Source organism: Dinoponera quadriceps, unplaced genomic scaffold (genome assembly GCF_001313825.1).
Source record: "Dinoponera quadriceps isolate SergipeBrazil2010 unplaced genomic scaffold, ASM131382v1 scaffold616, whole genome shotgun sequence".
Classification (NCBI taxonomy): Eukaryota; Metazoa; Arthropoda; class Insecta; order Hymenoptera; family Formicidae; genus Dinoponera; species Dinoponera quadriceps.
This window is the reverse complement of record NW_014555184.1, coordinates 1,000,472-1,016,544: the sequence shown is the minus strand read 5'-3', so window position 1 is coordinate 1,016,544 and position 16,073 is coordinate 1,000,472. Positions and strand designations below refer to the sequence as shown.

Genomic DNA, 16,073 nt, shown 5'->3' with positions numbered 1-16,073 from the left:
GGGGGGGGGGGGGGAGTCACATCGGAGTAGAAACGAACCGTGCGGGTCAGCCGCGTTCTCGAGCAAGCAAGCAAACGCAAGTCAAGACGAGCCGTAACTTTCTCCGAGGCGAATTTCTTTCGCCGTGGATAAGCCGAAGTTTTACGGACGAGTTGCTGGAGAATTCGAGAATACAATAAGCCCCGGTGCGCGTGTCAACGTGAATTCGCCGGCGTTTCGCACAAGATTTCGCTCTCGGCTCTCTCCTCTGTCAAACACGCTCGGAGGGAGTTCTCGTCCTGGGATCACGGGAAACCGGGCCGTGGCTTAGGATAACTCGGCCGTGCTTTCATCGACGTATCTCCGATTAAATATAACCGCGCAGCCACGTGAAAAGCAGCGTCTCGCCATTCTGACGGCGGTGACCCGCGGGGGTCAGTACGGAAGAAACGACGATCACAAGACGCGCCGCGGACGCAAGCGAGCGTGCAACGATAACGACGAAGGGACTTGGAGCGGTGTTCATGTTTTTTTTTTCTTTTCGGGAAAAGAGACGCCGGAAATGCGATCGCTAAACTCTTTAGAGGGCATTGATGTAAAAATAATATCTCATGCGCGCATAAGGCAAACGCACGAGCGGCGGGGCGTGAAGCGCGGATAACCGAGCTCTCTCTTTGAATGATCCATCCTTGACGGATGCGCTTTTAAGCGCAGCTGTGCTTCTCCCTGCTGTGAACTTCCCCGCGGAACAAGCACACGGATGCACTGGACCTTGCTTTATTTGGATTCCGACACGGATCCTCGAATAAGCGCGTCCGGGAGACAAAAGATAAACGAGACGCGATGCGAATTAATTATCGCGCAAATAACGGCGATGCTTCTAAACTGCACGCCCTCCGAATGACAATTCACCGAAACCTGTCGCGAAGAGTTCGTCCAACTACAGCTCTTCTTCGTCGGTTCGCGTGACGTCGTAATAATATTCGCAAAACTGTCCTTTTTAATAACGCGTACTCGAGAGCTTAAGGCGCGTGTTGCACGAGACCGAGACAATGGTAGTGAAACACGTTCGTGGAGCTCCAGCTCTCCGTATCGCGTTCAAATAACGCCCCGTTCATTCTTCAGATACATAAAGCGCAAAGTATAATTTTAATACGAGTTTATTATTTCGTACTCACGGGCAGGGCATTAAAGTCGTCCTTATTGCGCGCAGTCGACCTTTGGTAGTTGGATACATAGGAATCTAATAAGAAGGGATTAAGCGCGACGATCAAAGGCGAGGCGAGCGATCGTGAAATTTTAGGCGCTCTTGGAAAGTCTCTCGGAATTGTCTAAGGAACTACGCGAAGACTCTACGGCAGAAAAAAAGAAAGAAAGAAAGAAAAAAACTGCGCAACTCAGCGCAATCTCGATATCAAGGCAACGTATTCGCGAAAAATATCCCTCCGCTTGTGCGACAATCGTGTTACAGATGGAATTATTCGCGTTTTTCATTCATCTTTTTGCCACGCGTACATGTATTTGTCGAAACACCGAGCGAGGGCATCGTCGACGCTATCGTGCGAGCACGAAGGGACATTTCGCAGTCACGATACCGCGAGATACCGCGGACAAAGTTTTCGAGTAGCAACGTACCACGCTATTTCACAGGCTCGTCGATTCTATTCCATCCGCATATTGCCCGCCATATAAGTTGGCAAGAGAAACCCATGTCGCGCGACGACGGGAGAAAAGAAGTATTTGCCGATCGGTGATCCGCTATCGCGCGGAGCCCGGCGCTGCGTTGATTGCAGCCGCCTTCGGAGCTAGCTATCCGAGGGGAAGTCGACGGTGCGCAGCCGTGGGCGTAGTCGAGGAAAAGAGCCGGCGTGAAAAATAGTCGAGGCAAAATTGAAAGTGTACGGAGAACACGGCCAAGAGCGGCGGCAGGCTATCGGCGGGAAAGGTGTCTCGAATGGAAAAACCGGGGGGGAATGAGAAGGTGGATGTAGGGTCGCGGTAAGTGGAGGAGATGCGGAGTGCCGCGAGAGAACGCGACTTTCGTGTTATGCAAACGCGAGCGCAATCCCCGCGTTCGTGTCGATTTTTCAAGAGCCATCTCGCGCACGCGTTACATCGCCCGCATATGCACACACACACACACCGTGTAGATCGATGCGGATCGCGAGATTCGCTCGCTTCCCAGCTTTCGAGTCTCGCGGTTGTCCGTACATACGTATCGCGAAACTTTGCGTGATTGGAGTAAGACACCGACAATGGTATTATCGGCGCGATCGGTAAATATATTTGTTCGCGAGCCACCGCCGCTGCCGCGCGCTACAATCCAATTGCAGCGTTGCGTACGGTGGTACCATCGGCACGCCGACTCTTCCGGCTAATTACCGGAGTTTCAAGAGCCGGTGGTGCGCCGCTCGGTCAATCGACGGATTTTGTTGTTGTTGCCTCTCCCCTCTTTTCTCTTTCTCCGCGAGAATCGCGCCGAGGAAATCAGATAGTGCGCGAGTGATCGTACTGGGAAGAGCGAGCGACGGTGGCATTTTTATCGAGGGAATTACCGCGATATTATTCCGGCCGGTAAGGAGGTACGGTTATTACGGCAGTTATCGCAAATTATGGTGCCGCTACGTGGAACAACGTCGACACTCTCTCACGCCGGTGATACACGTAACGTTCTATCCGCAATCGTAGCGCGGCGGCTGCATAAGTGCCCTTATAACACTAATCGATAAATAATCCGCCGTAATCGCGGCTAATGGTCCGATTTAAAATGTGGAACGATGCGTGCGCGTTAATGGGAGACTCAACGGTACCCCTTTGATCCGACAGGTCGCCGTCGCTGTGCCGAAGTGTTTCGTTTTTCAAAGGGCTACACCGGCTTCGCATTAGCGAAATGTCGGGCGAGCGCTTCGTCGCGTTAGCGCTAACGACACGAATAGGGGAACAGCACGAGTGGGGTTTTCGCGAAAAATATTTCACGCCCGGTCGCGCGCAATACCCATCGTTTGATATTGTTTATGAATGACCCTTTTCCATCGATACATCCAATCAAGCAATCGTTTGACGCGCTCGCTAAATGCGATTACGCGCGCGGATTTTTCGAGAATCGCTCGCGCCAATCATCGTTCGCATAATGGTACAAAGCGATTTTAACATTATGCCGAATACGCGCGCGGATCACAGGGCGGATCGGTCGAAATGTTGCTTCGAATAAAACCAGAAAAAAAAAAACAACAAAATCCTCAAGTGATTCGTCGTGACTGTATTCACGCAGTCGACGCGGTTAATAGAAGCGCCGAATACGACGATTACGACGAGCAAGCACGTTACGCGGAACGACGAAGCGCGTAACATTGATGTGATTTTGCCGACTTTTTATTCCCTCGCTTTCATCGCTTCCTTTCACGGCGATAACATTCCCCGGGCTTTACTCTCGAAAAATGGCGGAGCCTCGCGGAAGGCAGCGATCCATCATAAATTTAATATTCGAAATTTCACGAATGTTCCGCGCGCGCGCGCTCACTCGTGCTCGCGCGCGCTTTGGGGGCCATTCGTTTCTGGCGGCGATATAAATCTGTCCGATAATGTACTAGGAAATGCAGTTAGTGAAGCCGAAAGTCACATAGCTTTTGCGGATACGCGGTTAACGGGGAAAACGCGAGGAAAAACCCAGGAATAATAGGAGGCCGCGTGTAAAAATGGCGAGATTATATAGCTCATATTTTGTATTTTGCGCGCCGGCGCGTAAATATATCGTATCTTTGAATATTTCTCCCCTTTTTGTCCCTCGCGTCTATCGCGTATAACGCGAAAACGGCGTGGCGCGCAAAGCGAATGAATAATCGCATAGAGAGCATTTAATAAATCAAAACGTCAAGATAGGAACTGTTCGGAGATTCGTGCGCGCAGATTAGCCGTAATTTTGGAAGCGAGGCTGCGCGCGCGTGTTTTCCGACCTACGAGCGCGCGCGAGAGTCGTAAGTAGATTATAAATTCGTTCCGCGAACGTTATTATCCTTTGATTAGACGCCTCGCTGCAAACCAATCTCTCGTAATTCGTAGAAATACAGCGACGCAGTTCGCGAAACAGCCGCGCGGTGTTGCACGGCCGTAAATGTTTTCGCGATCGTTACCGCGGTGATGCCCGTATTTTGTAACGTTTCGCGGTGATCCGACGTGAAACGCACGGATGGAGACGCGGGCGTTTATCCGCGTTCACTGTAACGAATTCGCCGTCCGTCTGCAAATTTGGCGAACGTCCCATGTTAACTGCGCATAGCTGCGCTGCCTTATACGCGGATAAAAAGGCGCGTTTTGTGCAATTTTACGGCCGTGGAAAAAAAAAAAAAAGAACGAACATTCGTCCGTGCTTTGCGGAAACATTTCTCGGGAAATTCCGCCCCGGGAAAAGGCGACTCGTCGTATCGTGACTCGCGACTTTTCCCGTACAGATTAATAGAAATGAGACGCTCGATTTACGAGCTTCGCATTACGAGGCGGTTTCGCGAAACAGTTTTCGATGCTAATCTACAATTCCGCTGCGCGGCGTAATATAAGCAGCGCTTACTTTCCGATTTTGCGGAAAAGGACGGTTAAGCGCGACGAATGCCTTCTGCTTTACTGTCGCGGACATACGTCTATTCTGCAGCGACGAGACGTGCTGAATGAATGTATACAGTCGCGTTGAAAATGCAAGCTCACACGTAACATCGAATTCCACTTTGGCTGTTCGATTTATGAACATGGGAGACACTGGCAAACCCGGATTTCGGAAAAGAAGAGGAAGGAAATCAATAATATACTCTCCGCGCGCGATGTTTAAAAACAGACAATTTTGGCGATGTAGCCGACGTTGTCAGTTTCGAAATCGCTCTTCAATACGGAGAGTCCAATTGGCGGGCATTCATTCGGCCAACGGTGCGCGGCTATGGAAATTGTAGCGCGAACGGGCGTTTATACGCAATGCAAAGTAAGGGAAACGACGATTTAAAAAGCGGCAGTCGCGCGAGCGGCTAAAAAGTCTTGGGGCTAAAGGCTCGCGGCTTAATTCACATAGAATGGTTAATTACATTAACTAACTTTTGCGCTCTCGCCAACGTCACCCCTAATCCGTGACAGCGGTTTGTCTCGGCTTTCCGCGACGAAATGAGAAATTCATCGCAACTCTCGGTCCGGCAATTAACACGAGGAATTTTTCCGCATTACGCGCGGCCGATTGTCATCCGTCGTTTCGATGCGTTAAACGCTACCGCGACTCGATGCATCGGCGCGAACGAAAAGTTTGTCCAATTAATTAGCACTGAATGCGCCGTTACTATTCGACGACATTAGCAAAGTTTTCACGCCTCGCAAAGTAGAACGGACATTTGCGCGGACGGCTCGCGGCGTCGTCGAGACGTGGCGAATTTGAAGATTTATTAACTATAGTTTAAAAAAATCGCCTTTTCCCCCCAGAAACCGAAAAATTCTGTGGGAAAGAATGAGAAAGAAAACATTTCTTTCATGTTTCTCGCCGAAAAACCGCGGCGAAATTGAAGGAATCGATTTTTCTCAACTTTTAAAATTATATCACTAATTTTACAGCAGTCGGTGTCATTTACGCATCGGGGACTGCTCTCGTCTGCCGTCTCAAACATGAACTTTCATGACTGTCATTTCCATATGAATAAATATTTTCTAAAGCGACCTCTTTCATTCTGAAAATTGTGTCGGTTTAAAAACTAGCAGGGCACTTGTTATTCATGCGACTGCTCTATTTAGGTGCGCGATCCGGGGTTGAACACGGTATCATCTTGGCATTTAATATTAACACGCGCCTCGCCGCGAAACACCCGTTAATTCTTCGATACTCGTTCATTCAACTTGGCGCGTTGTTCCAGCGGTGCATCGATTCCGAGCGCGGTGAAAGGCTGCACGTGGAGGGGGATCGTGGCAAACCGTAAAAGTTGGCTCGATCGCGCTCGAGTTTGCCGTCGCGATACGACAGAATCAGTTTAGCCCGCAAACGAAGCCCCGTCGGCCGCGGCGACTAATCCCAGATCCGCAAGTAAGTTCACGCCGCCGGTGTAAACCCGAGAATGTTGCGGCTAAGCTACGCGCCGTTACCCTCTTGTACGCGCGCGGTGCCTTGCGGCTGGGGGAGCGCCGGGTCAGGGTGGACTTATCCCGACGACATTCGTTCGATACCGTAAAAGCCCGCGAGCGGGAGGGTGCACGCTATATCGAGCGCGGCGAGAAAAAGCGGAAGATGTGGCGCGCGCGCGAAAGAAAGAGTCGGGTGTCGGATGCAACGCCCGAACCTCCGAGAGAGTTCCCCATAAAATGGCTCGAGTAACTTTTTTACTTTATCACCCGGCCATTCTCCGCGAGCTACTTCGACGTGCTTGCATACGTTGCGGACGTACGTATGCACGTAGGTAGGTAAGTATAAGCGGTATGCACGTAAGTCGAGCACGCGAACGTGCGCGATCGAAGTAACCTAGACTCCCTCGGTTTCCAGGCCGACGGCCGCTTGTCCGGCCCACTTCTTTCGTGCCTTCGTCCGCGGCGCCACGGCTAATTAAGCGTACGCCGCAGACCGAGAGGTCTACGTGGCGAGGAATTTTCAACAATCGTCATTCGCGACGAGCCGTACACGTCGAGTGTAGCTCGTCGTTGGAAAAAAAAAAAAAAGGCCACGTCGGAAATCGGTCGGTTTCGGTTTTCCAAATTGCCCGGCGCTACGAGCTCGGTGGTGTGGAAAGCGGCGAATGAGGGCGCCGATAGCCGGACGCGCTCCGTTCCCCTAGGAACCGCGTTTATTCCATATGTACAAAGGAGCGAAACGCTTCAACGGCGAATACGAAAAAAAGGATGAAATGAAACAAAACAAAAAAAGCCCCCGGCGAAACTGACGAAACGAAATATAGCAATTTAACGGCACGCGCAAGCGGCTGTCACCCGTCATTACGCGTCGTACTCGATTTTTGGCCGCGTTTCGGCCACGTCGTTCTTTACCGGCGCCGGCCGATACCTGGCGGGCAGGGAGGTGGCGTGAGGGCGGTGGCTTTTTGAAAGGTTCCGATGCCGCGCGTCTACTCTGTCAATTACTGATAAAAACGGCGACAGGTCGCGCGGCACGAGCGACAGGTTAGGACCGAAACTGGCACGGGGGTGGCTGGAATGTAAATTATCACGTCTGGCCGGACGATAAATAACGGCGCGCGGCCTCGCCGAGCCCAAAAATGCGAGGGCATCGTTTCGCCTGGGCTAAAACGGCGGAAAAAAGGCCGATGATCCCCGTGGAGCAACCGGCCGCGTCATCCGTCTAACTGCGGAGGTTCGTCGAACGTCTGCATATATATATATATATATATTCCGCTTCGCGTGCAAAAAGTGATACTGCGTATAATTTTTTTTTTCCCCACGCGCTGTGAACCTCCGTTTTATTGAATGCCGCGTGACGTTTGAGAAATCTCTACTCCCCCCCTCTCTCTATTTTTACCGTGCGAGTTTTGAAAATCGGCCGCGTTCCTTCCCTTTCGCGTGGTCTCCGACGCGCGCGCGATTCCTCCGGTTATCTCAATCGTAATACTGGCGGTGGTGTATTATAGCGGCGGGTCTAACCAGATTCGCCGAGAGATATGATTACGGTAGAAACGAGTTTTTCTTCGCTTGACATGCCGATGAAATATGATCACGGTAACCGACGTTCGCCGGGCGATACGGGGTGGGCGGAGGACGAAGGCAGGGAATGTGGGTACGTATACCACGCGCCATCGTTCAGCGTGCATAATGTCTCATAAAACCCGGCGGGGTTATTTTTCGGGAAACAACGACGGTAGCCGACCGTTTCCATCGCGTCCGGTCGGAGGAACGAGATTTCGCCGTAGATCATTTCTTACGTACGTTTTTACCGAGATCCCAGTGATCGATAACTTAAGCATGATAGGTGATTACGTTCGTGATATACGCTCTCCCTCATATCGCACGTTGCTGAACATACAGCTGCCCTTCGGTCGGAATAGATCATATACCGCGTGTTACACCTTTATATCCGCCCTCGCGGAAAATATTTATATATCGGGAATATTTAGACTCGTCGAGTTGAAAATGACGACGGAGAAGCGGGAGTTCGAACTTGAAGATATACTCCCGTCACGACGACAGCACAGGATATATCCCGTCGCTCGAGGTAAGATTGTACTTAAGTGATTTCATTTGGAAATTCGAGGAAGTATTTTCTGGATGTTCTCGAGTCAGCCACTGGCTCGATGCTCTCTTTATAGCGTCGAAAAATCTATTTACCGCACGCCTCGCTCGCTTTTCGTTGTCGTGCTGGAGAATCCATTTTGCAGCGTGACGTAGAAAAGCGGGACGTTGACATACCGCGCGCGACCGAGAGAGCGATAGCGGAAGAGAGGACGCGAGAACAAAGAAGAAGAGAGGAAACCTGCGGGAGGGAGGGAGAGACGCACGCGTGACCGTGCGCGCGCGAATTTGTGTATATGCGCATTATAAAAGGTACTCGCGCATACGCCGTATGAAACGCGCCACACCGAGCCGGAAGTGACGTGTGATTTGGAAATATTCGCCGCCTACGTCACCGCGAATTACCGGCCGGATCCAGAGTGCCGATAACCGGGCTACCACTGGTGGCATTTTTCACAATACAAAGTCAGCGCGCGACGCGCAACCAACACAAAGACATACCGGAACGCGGCGAATTCTCCGACGAGCGGGGCACGAAATAAACGGGGAAAAAAGACCCGCGATAGCTCGCTTCCTCCCTCGGCCCCGTTTCCACTCGACGCACGGACAGCGCGAGCCTCCGAGGAAATCTTCGCAGTCGACCCGGGCTGTTACCTTTTCCTCGAGTTAGACAGAACGGGACGGATCTGCATTAACTATGAATTCTACCCACCTCCTCTCCTCGCTTTCTTCTCTCTTCCATCGCTCTCCCTCCTTCGCTGTCGCTGACGGCAATATTTCGAGTCGAGCGATGCGCGCGAATCGAAGGAAAGAGAAGCCACGTGGAATTTCCCCGAATATGGTCGGGGAGAATCGCGGAGAATGGAGCTATTGAATTCGCATCGGCATCTCCATCCCCGGGTGAAATGATTCGCTCGGCGCTGATCGCGGGCTAACTCATTCGTCATTTGTTACTAACGGAACGCTGGTTCCACTACGTTAGCGGGCTGGACGGTATTTCGCTTTTCTCCGAGAGGGAGGCCGATATTTCCAGCCGACTCGCCACAGATCGGTAACTCGATTATGGACGGACGTACTTTTAAAAGCGAGCTCGCACTGACTTTCCATTACCTACTTACCGTGCACTGATCCGGGAACAACGCTCCGGGTTTCACACACCGCGGCCGATACGACATTATCGTATCGCCGACCGCTGAAACTCGCAAAGCATCCAAATCCGCCGAGAGCTTTCCGACGGTCGAATTAGGATTACGTCGTGACGTAATTAATTGACTGAAATACCGGGGGATGTATCATCGTCATTACAGAGTCAGCGTAAAGCTCGCCGGATTACCGGCGACAGTACGCGCCGCGTAATGATCGCTCGGCCGGCGTTAGTTTCTCCAGCGATCGTCCTGGATTCGCGTTTATTAACGTCGACGCGAGAGAGTAAGTCATGGTGTTCGTACGCAACTACTAACGGGACTATACTTCGCGGCGGAAACTACTTCTAATCCGCAAGCGGGCTCGCGAGGCGTCGCCTCAAGTCGTCGGTCGAGTTTAACGTAAGCGGTCTTAGAGTCCGTAGAGTACACATCCGTCTCTCCGAACTTGGCTGGCGACGTCCACCTCCGTGAAAGTCCGAGCTTCGCGACGCGAAACGCCTCGTACTTTGCAACACGGGAGAGAACTCGATAACGTCGCTCCTCGAGCGATTAATCGCGAACAAAGGCGTCGGTCGAGCCGACACGTTGACACTCTCCGCACGCGATTCAGCATGATGCGTGCGCGCGCTCGTTATTATCAAAGCACGCGTTATTGCTCTCTTCGAGAGGGAGCGACAGTCGCGCTTTCCTCGTTTTCTCGCGCGTTCGACACTGTCTCTTGCGTAGTATCACTTCTTCTCTCTTTCTTTTTCAATTCGCGCAAGTCCTCGAAGCGCATTATATCTCGCACAAAAGGACGTTACGCACGCTTTCGCTTTTGTAGTTCCTCACCCTCTTCCTGATTTTTTACGTCGCACACCAACAGTGTCTCTCTCGCGGGGCGATTACGCGCGCACGAAGAGATCGAGTCTCGCGAAAAGGTCTTTTTTGCGAACGAAGGTACGACCGACAGCGGCGTCATAGCTAATAAGTAAACCGTAATAAATTACAAAGATCCGGGACGTTCGTTCGTGCGCGAAAGGATTATCTCGTCGCGCTTAAATAACGCGTACGGCCGAAGCTCGGGCTCGCGAGCGTATCGAGCTTTCTATCTGGTTTCGTCGCGACACATGCGAGACTCGGCTCTTTTGTACGCGCGATCGCGAACGCGAGATTCGAAAACCCGTTGGAAAAGATTTCGAGAGTCCTACGAAGCGGAAACGCGGTCCTCGCGGTCATTGTCCTCGTGCGAAATGTCCACCGCGACTATAACTGTTCGTCCGCTCTTTTTTCTTTAACACTAGCGCAATTTCATTTCTCGCTGAGATTTACTCACCACTATTCTGCGCGATAATCGGGTCAATCGCCAGCAACAGGACGAGGAAGATAGGAGTCATATTGACCACCTTCTCTCCCGTCTTCCCTCGGTCACCCGTGATCACTGCACACTTAACACCACCGTTGCAGCGTGCCACCTATGAAAAGACAAACCACCTTCGTCAAAAACATACCACCTTCACTCGGAGGGAGGGCGAAGAGAAGCGGGACGAAGAAGACGACGGCGATGACACGCGTCTTCGTTTCTTCGCGAAAACGTTGTCGCAGGCGTGGCACCGCGGGATAAAAGTCGGCGAGACTCCTCTCCCTCGTCGCACACACACACACACACACACACAATCGTCGCGAAGACGAGGTAATTCTCGGGGATAGTCACGAAAAAAATCGGACACGTTGAGTTCTCGAGCAGTACGTGCAGACGGTTTGGGGGATGGCTGACACGCCGTGTTCTCTGATTGAGCGGTAAGGAAGGAAGGAACGAGGAAATGCAATGAGGAGTTTGAGCTACACGTAAAAAAATACTTGTCGTTTCTGGTGCGTTCGCGTTATAACTGTACAAAACGATGGAGCGACGCGCCTATTCAGCGGCCGTCGAGGAAAAGTATCGACACACGCCATTTACCGCTCCTTCTCTCTCTCTCTCTCTCTTTTCTCGCTTTCTTTCTCCGGCTCGCGCGCGCGTGCGGTAAAATATTCCGCGGATATATCGAAGCGGTGGATAGTCAACGTCGGCGTTAGGGAAAAAAGAAGCGCGCGTTTCTCTCGTAGCCGGCCGCTGACATCGTAATAATGCCGGAATCGTCGTTGCCGCTCGACAATTCGCGCGGGCACCTGCTATTTACATTCTCCCGGCGTCCGCTCGTTTGCCAGCTGGCGTAATGGTGGGATCAATTTTGGAAAGGATGTCACTCTTCGGGCTGGCCCCCCGAAAGGCGGATGTATTTCCCAGGAGGTAGAAGATATTTTTCCTTTATTTTCCCTTCCCTCCTGCCTGCGCGCACGATCTTCCTGCCGTTTCTTCCGTTTTGCCGAGTCACCGCGGATCGTCGTTTCTCTTCTCTCTCTCTACTCTCGACGACAGGCACTAATAAGCTATACACGGCGCCCTGGCTGTAATTCAGGCTCCGCGATCTCGATGGGTCTAATGGATTATCTGCCGCCTTAACCGACACTCTCGCCTACCTCTGTCGACTCTCAGAAATCCCACATACTTGAGCGCGCTCAGTCTCGTTGCGATTATCTCGACTCTTTCTTCCTGTGATTCCACGACCATCCCATATTTCCGCGCGTACCACGCTCCAAACCGTAAGCTCTCACGACAAAGCCACCGCGACGAGCTTTGCCGCGCGAGACGTTCACTCTGGACCCGGCGCTGGCCACGGTTCTGGCTCGCGTTACATCCTCCAGGTAACTGGCTGTAATTGTCCCTCTCTGCTTTCCCACGGCTTCCACCGAGCGAGTAGACTTTTCATTTTCCGCCCGACGCACCCGACCTTCGAGCTATATCCCCTTTCCCTTTGATTCGCTGCCAAGGGGAGAACCGGTGTAACTTGGCTGCAGCGGAAAATCCGAAACAGCCAGTTTTTGATAAGAACCGCGGCGTGCCTCTGCTGCGGAACAATGGCGAGTCGCGATGTAATAAAAGCTCGAGGGGGTTCGCTGTTTAGCGATCGGTCGGCGGAGTCTGCTGGCGAAGTAGTTTCGCGAGAAAGAAACGAGACACGGGCACGATTAATAGCGGTGGCTCGCGTGTTGGTATTTCCACGGGCGGTTTCACACAGCCCGGTACATTGCACTCGCGCGACTACGGGCTTTTTCGAATCCTGCTCCGCCGTACCTCTCCCGCAGCACGCAACGTTACGTTCTCACAGTCCGGCCCCTGCGAGTATATTTTCCGCGGTGTCTGCATCGGCACGTCCGTCGACGTACTGTTTTCACGCTGCTGCCGCTACTCTTTCTCTCTCTCTCTGGTGTCGTTCAACCACCTCGACGAGTTTGATCCAATTAGTGAAATTCGCCTCGGTCCTTCCCATTCCTGTGAGTGTGCTCCGATTATCCCTCGGCCGGCACCCACGTGAATCTTCAACGGCGACGCACCCTGACGATCCACCGCACGACGTGTGTTCTCTTCCGAGACGTGCCGTTCCGTTTCGCGAGGGGTGGCTAGCCCGGGACTCGGCAAACACCGGCGTCGGATTCCTATCGCGTACTCGCGCGACTCAATTATAAATTACTCCGACGAGCGCGTATGAGACCCTGCGTTAAGGGTAGTTTTCTGAACGCGCGCTGCGGCCTGACTGACTCACCCCCATGCCCCCCGACGACACCCCCCTCTTCCCGCTCGCCCGACATTCCTGACGCAGGCGCAGCACCCGTCTCGGGATCGCCGTACGTACATGTACGAATTCGCGCCAGACCAGACTTTACGACGATCGGGAGGTGCTCTCTCGCCGTTTTCTCGCCACCCTTCTTTTCCTCCCCTCTGGCCGGACTAAAGCCGCGAGTTACGAGCGAGTTTACGCATCTCGAGGTACGTAACGTCGGCCGACTTGGAGATTTTTCAATATCCAGCCCGTGCCGACGACATTCTCGGAGAATGATATCTCCCCAAGAAGTACGCGCGCTATAAATAACCGCTCTATCTACCGGTGTGTGCGGCGGAATTCATATTTCCCGCGAATCGTTAGCGGCAGTGTTACAGAGACGCGAGAGTGAGAAACGGGGGAGCGAATTCGGTCCCGGGAGAAAGGGAGGAAGATAGCCGCGTGAGTCTGGTAGGGGGATGGTTTCGGCGTTGGTTTAAAAGCGACGCATGCGTCTCCCGCGTAAGGGGATGTCCGGGGTGAGCTGCCGTACTCCGGCCGACGTATCGCAGTTTCTGCCTTGATGTTTGTCCGCGTGGTACTCCCAGGGACGGCTCGTCACGAGGGTGCCGCTGACGTCTCTCGCGCAAAGAAAGATGACAAGCCGATGGAAGGGAGATAGGTCGTGGAGAAAAAGCTCGGGAGGAGGAAAGATAGGGAGAAAGATGAATAGCGATCGAGGAGTGTGATAGAGAAAGGAATTATCGATACGACCACGCTTGCGCCTTCTTGCTGTGAGAAATACCGGGCCTCTCCTCCCTTTCTTTCGCGCGCCGGACCACTCTCCGTCGTCCAGTCGCGGAACTCAAGAGACCCCTGGGAGTCTACGTGTAGGAGACGGTGGGACCGGTCGTTTTTTCAACAGGTAAGTGTCGTGACGCGTCTACGTACATGAAATGCCAGTGTGTAATCCGTCCACGTGTGTGCCAAGCAGTCGGGCTTACTGAAACACCGCTCGCGTAATTTCATGATGACGTAGGAATAACTGTGAACGGGCGAGGGTGACATATTGTTTCGGCGTTGACGCCGCTTTCGCGATGCAAGCGGAATGTCTCTCGATATTTCAGAAGGCTCGAATACACGGAAGTAATTAAAAGCGGTCTAGCTGAAATTCTTTTCGCGAAAAATTTCACGTATCGTAGTCTCCCGTTTGCTCGAGGGTCTCGATGGGGGCTAAATTCGCTTGGCCCGTCGCGCCGGCAATTAATTATTCGTAGTAATTGTTTACGACAACGCCGCGGAAGTAATTCACCACCTTCGTGCCTTTATTTCGCATTGTCCTTTTACCGCCAGCCGTATCTTCGACGCGACCCCACTCGCTCTCTCCTTCTCTTCCCTCGTCATTTCCGTCGTTGCCCTCTCAACCAGCATACTGACTCACTTCCGCGATGGATGCGCATTTGCAAATGTGTCAGACCCGCACGCGACTCTTTTGCATAAGCCGCTGTAGGTGGAATTCTTCAAACGTGATCTTTCGACGAGTGCGCGGTAAATAAAGACGGTTCTCTCTCGAAGCTGATCTCGCGCCAAGAGCAGCTTGACGCGCGTCTCGATTTTCCGATATAATCCAAATGGGAAGACTCGTTCTCGCGGGTAGAAACGTGAATGCGGGAAATATGTTGAACGACGAATCGAATTTGGCGTGATAAATAAAGCGACGTAAATAAACCTAGCGAATATATTTAGACAGTAGCCTGGGAATAGCTTTCCATCCACTGTCGAAAACAATTTAAAAACACTCGCGGTGGACGAGTCGAACGATACACGCGAGATCGAGACGATTCGTGCGATACGACTTCATATGCGGCGATGGTCGGTGTTATGGTTTAGTAATAAACCGGCCATTAGTGCCGGTGTCATTAGAGCCGCGGCGAACGCGAAACAATTACACATTAACCGCGTAATTTGAGTTTGGGGTTACGCTCGGAATACCCGATAAATGCCGCGTGGAAAATATTTATTAGGCTGCGCAGTGGCGACCGCTCGCGTCTTCGCCCGTACGGGAACTTTACTCATAAATCGAACGCCGTTTAAAATTGCAAATAAAGTCGGACGACAGTAAAGTGAGTGTCGAGAACTTAATGCAGAAATATGCGCGCGAACGAGCGAGCGAGCTAGCTCGTCCGTGGCCGCCGACCAGTGCGAGAACCAAGGAGGAGGAAATAAAAACGGGCCGTGGGGAGGACAGGCCGGGGAAATGTGCTCGCCGACTCGCCGTTCTCGGTGATAATAAAAAATTCTAAGATGGGCATAACTTAATTTAATACCGTGGCCGGTGCGCCGTTGCCCCATGATAAATCCCCCGGCGCACGCCCGTTCCGGCTCTTCCCGTCCATCCTCAAATCTTTCCTCTCCTTCCTCTCTCGCCCCGAACAAAAGATAACAACCGGAATAAGAGTAACCCGGAAAGCACGGCGGTCTATAGCCCGACGATGGTCTTAATTCAGCGTAAGAAGAGGGGCTACGAACGTGCGCGGAAACGACGGAAAGTAACTCGCGGAGCCAAGGGGTCAGGGGGTAAAAATCCTCGGCAATTGTGCGCCGCGATTAAGTTCTCGGCGCGGATACAATACGATCGAGCAAGATTCGAGTACCTTAATTATCTTAACGCGATGAACCGGGAATAATGGAAGCGCGGAGACCATGCCGTAAATGCGCCTCACTGCGCGCATTATTGCGCCCTCGGCCTCATCGATGCGCTCGGGTCGAAACAAAAGCGATGCGAGATACGATACGATCTAACGTTATCTCCTCTCTTTCTCTCTCTCTCTCTCTCTCTCTCTCTCTCTGCGCCCGGTTTCAAGTGCGTATTAATAAAGTTTACCGGATTACAGGGCGAAACGATAAATTGAGAGTAGTTAGCGACGCGTATTTTATGGCGCTCCATTTTTCCGTATTTGCCTCTTTCGTCGGAGAATTATTTAGGTAGATTGACGTTCGCTACATCCGGAATTCGTAATCAAGAGCGCTCGCGCGGTTTTCATTTGCACGCCGCGCGCGATCTGGTTAGTACTTAAAATATATTTCGCTTGTTTATTCCCGAAGCGAATGTAACATCCTGATCCGCTTAACGGCATATGTC

At 52.2% G+C, this 16,073-nt stretch overlaps 1 protein-coding gene across 5 annotated transcripts in view; it reads right to left on the bottom strand.

Moving 5' to 3' along the window:
• The window catches only part of LOC106743275 (tyrosine-protein phosphatase Lar), a 350,035-nt gene that overhangs the window by 181,905 nt on the left and 152,057 nt on the right, over window positions 1–16,073 (bottom strand). For all 5 annotated transcript variants that reach the window (XM_014616950.1, XM_014616953.1, XM_014616951.1 and 2 more), the window contains exon 3: window positions 10,627–10,765. In XM_014616950.1, coding sequence (XP_014472436.1) covers window positions 10,627–10,687 — 61 coding nt within the window. In that variant the 5' untranslated portion in view covers window positions 10,688–10,765. The remainder of the gene's footprint in view (window positions 1–10,626; window positions 10,766–16,073) is intronic.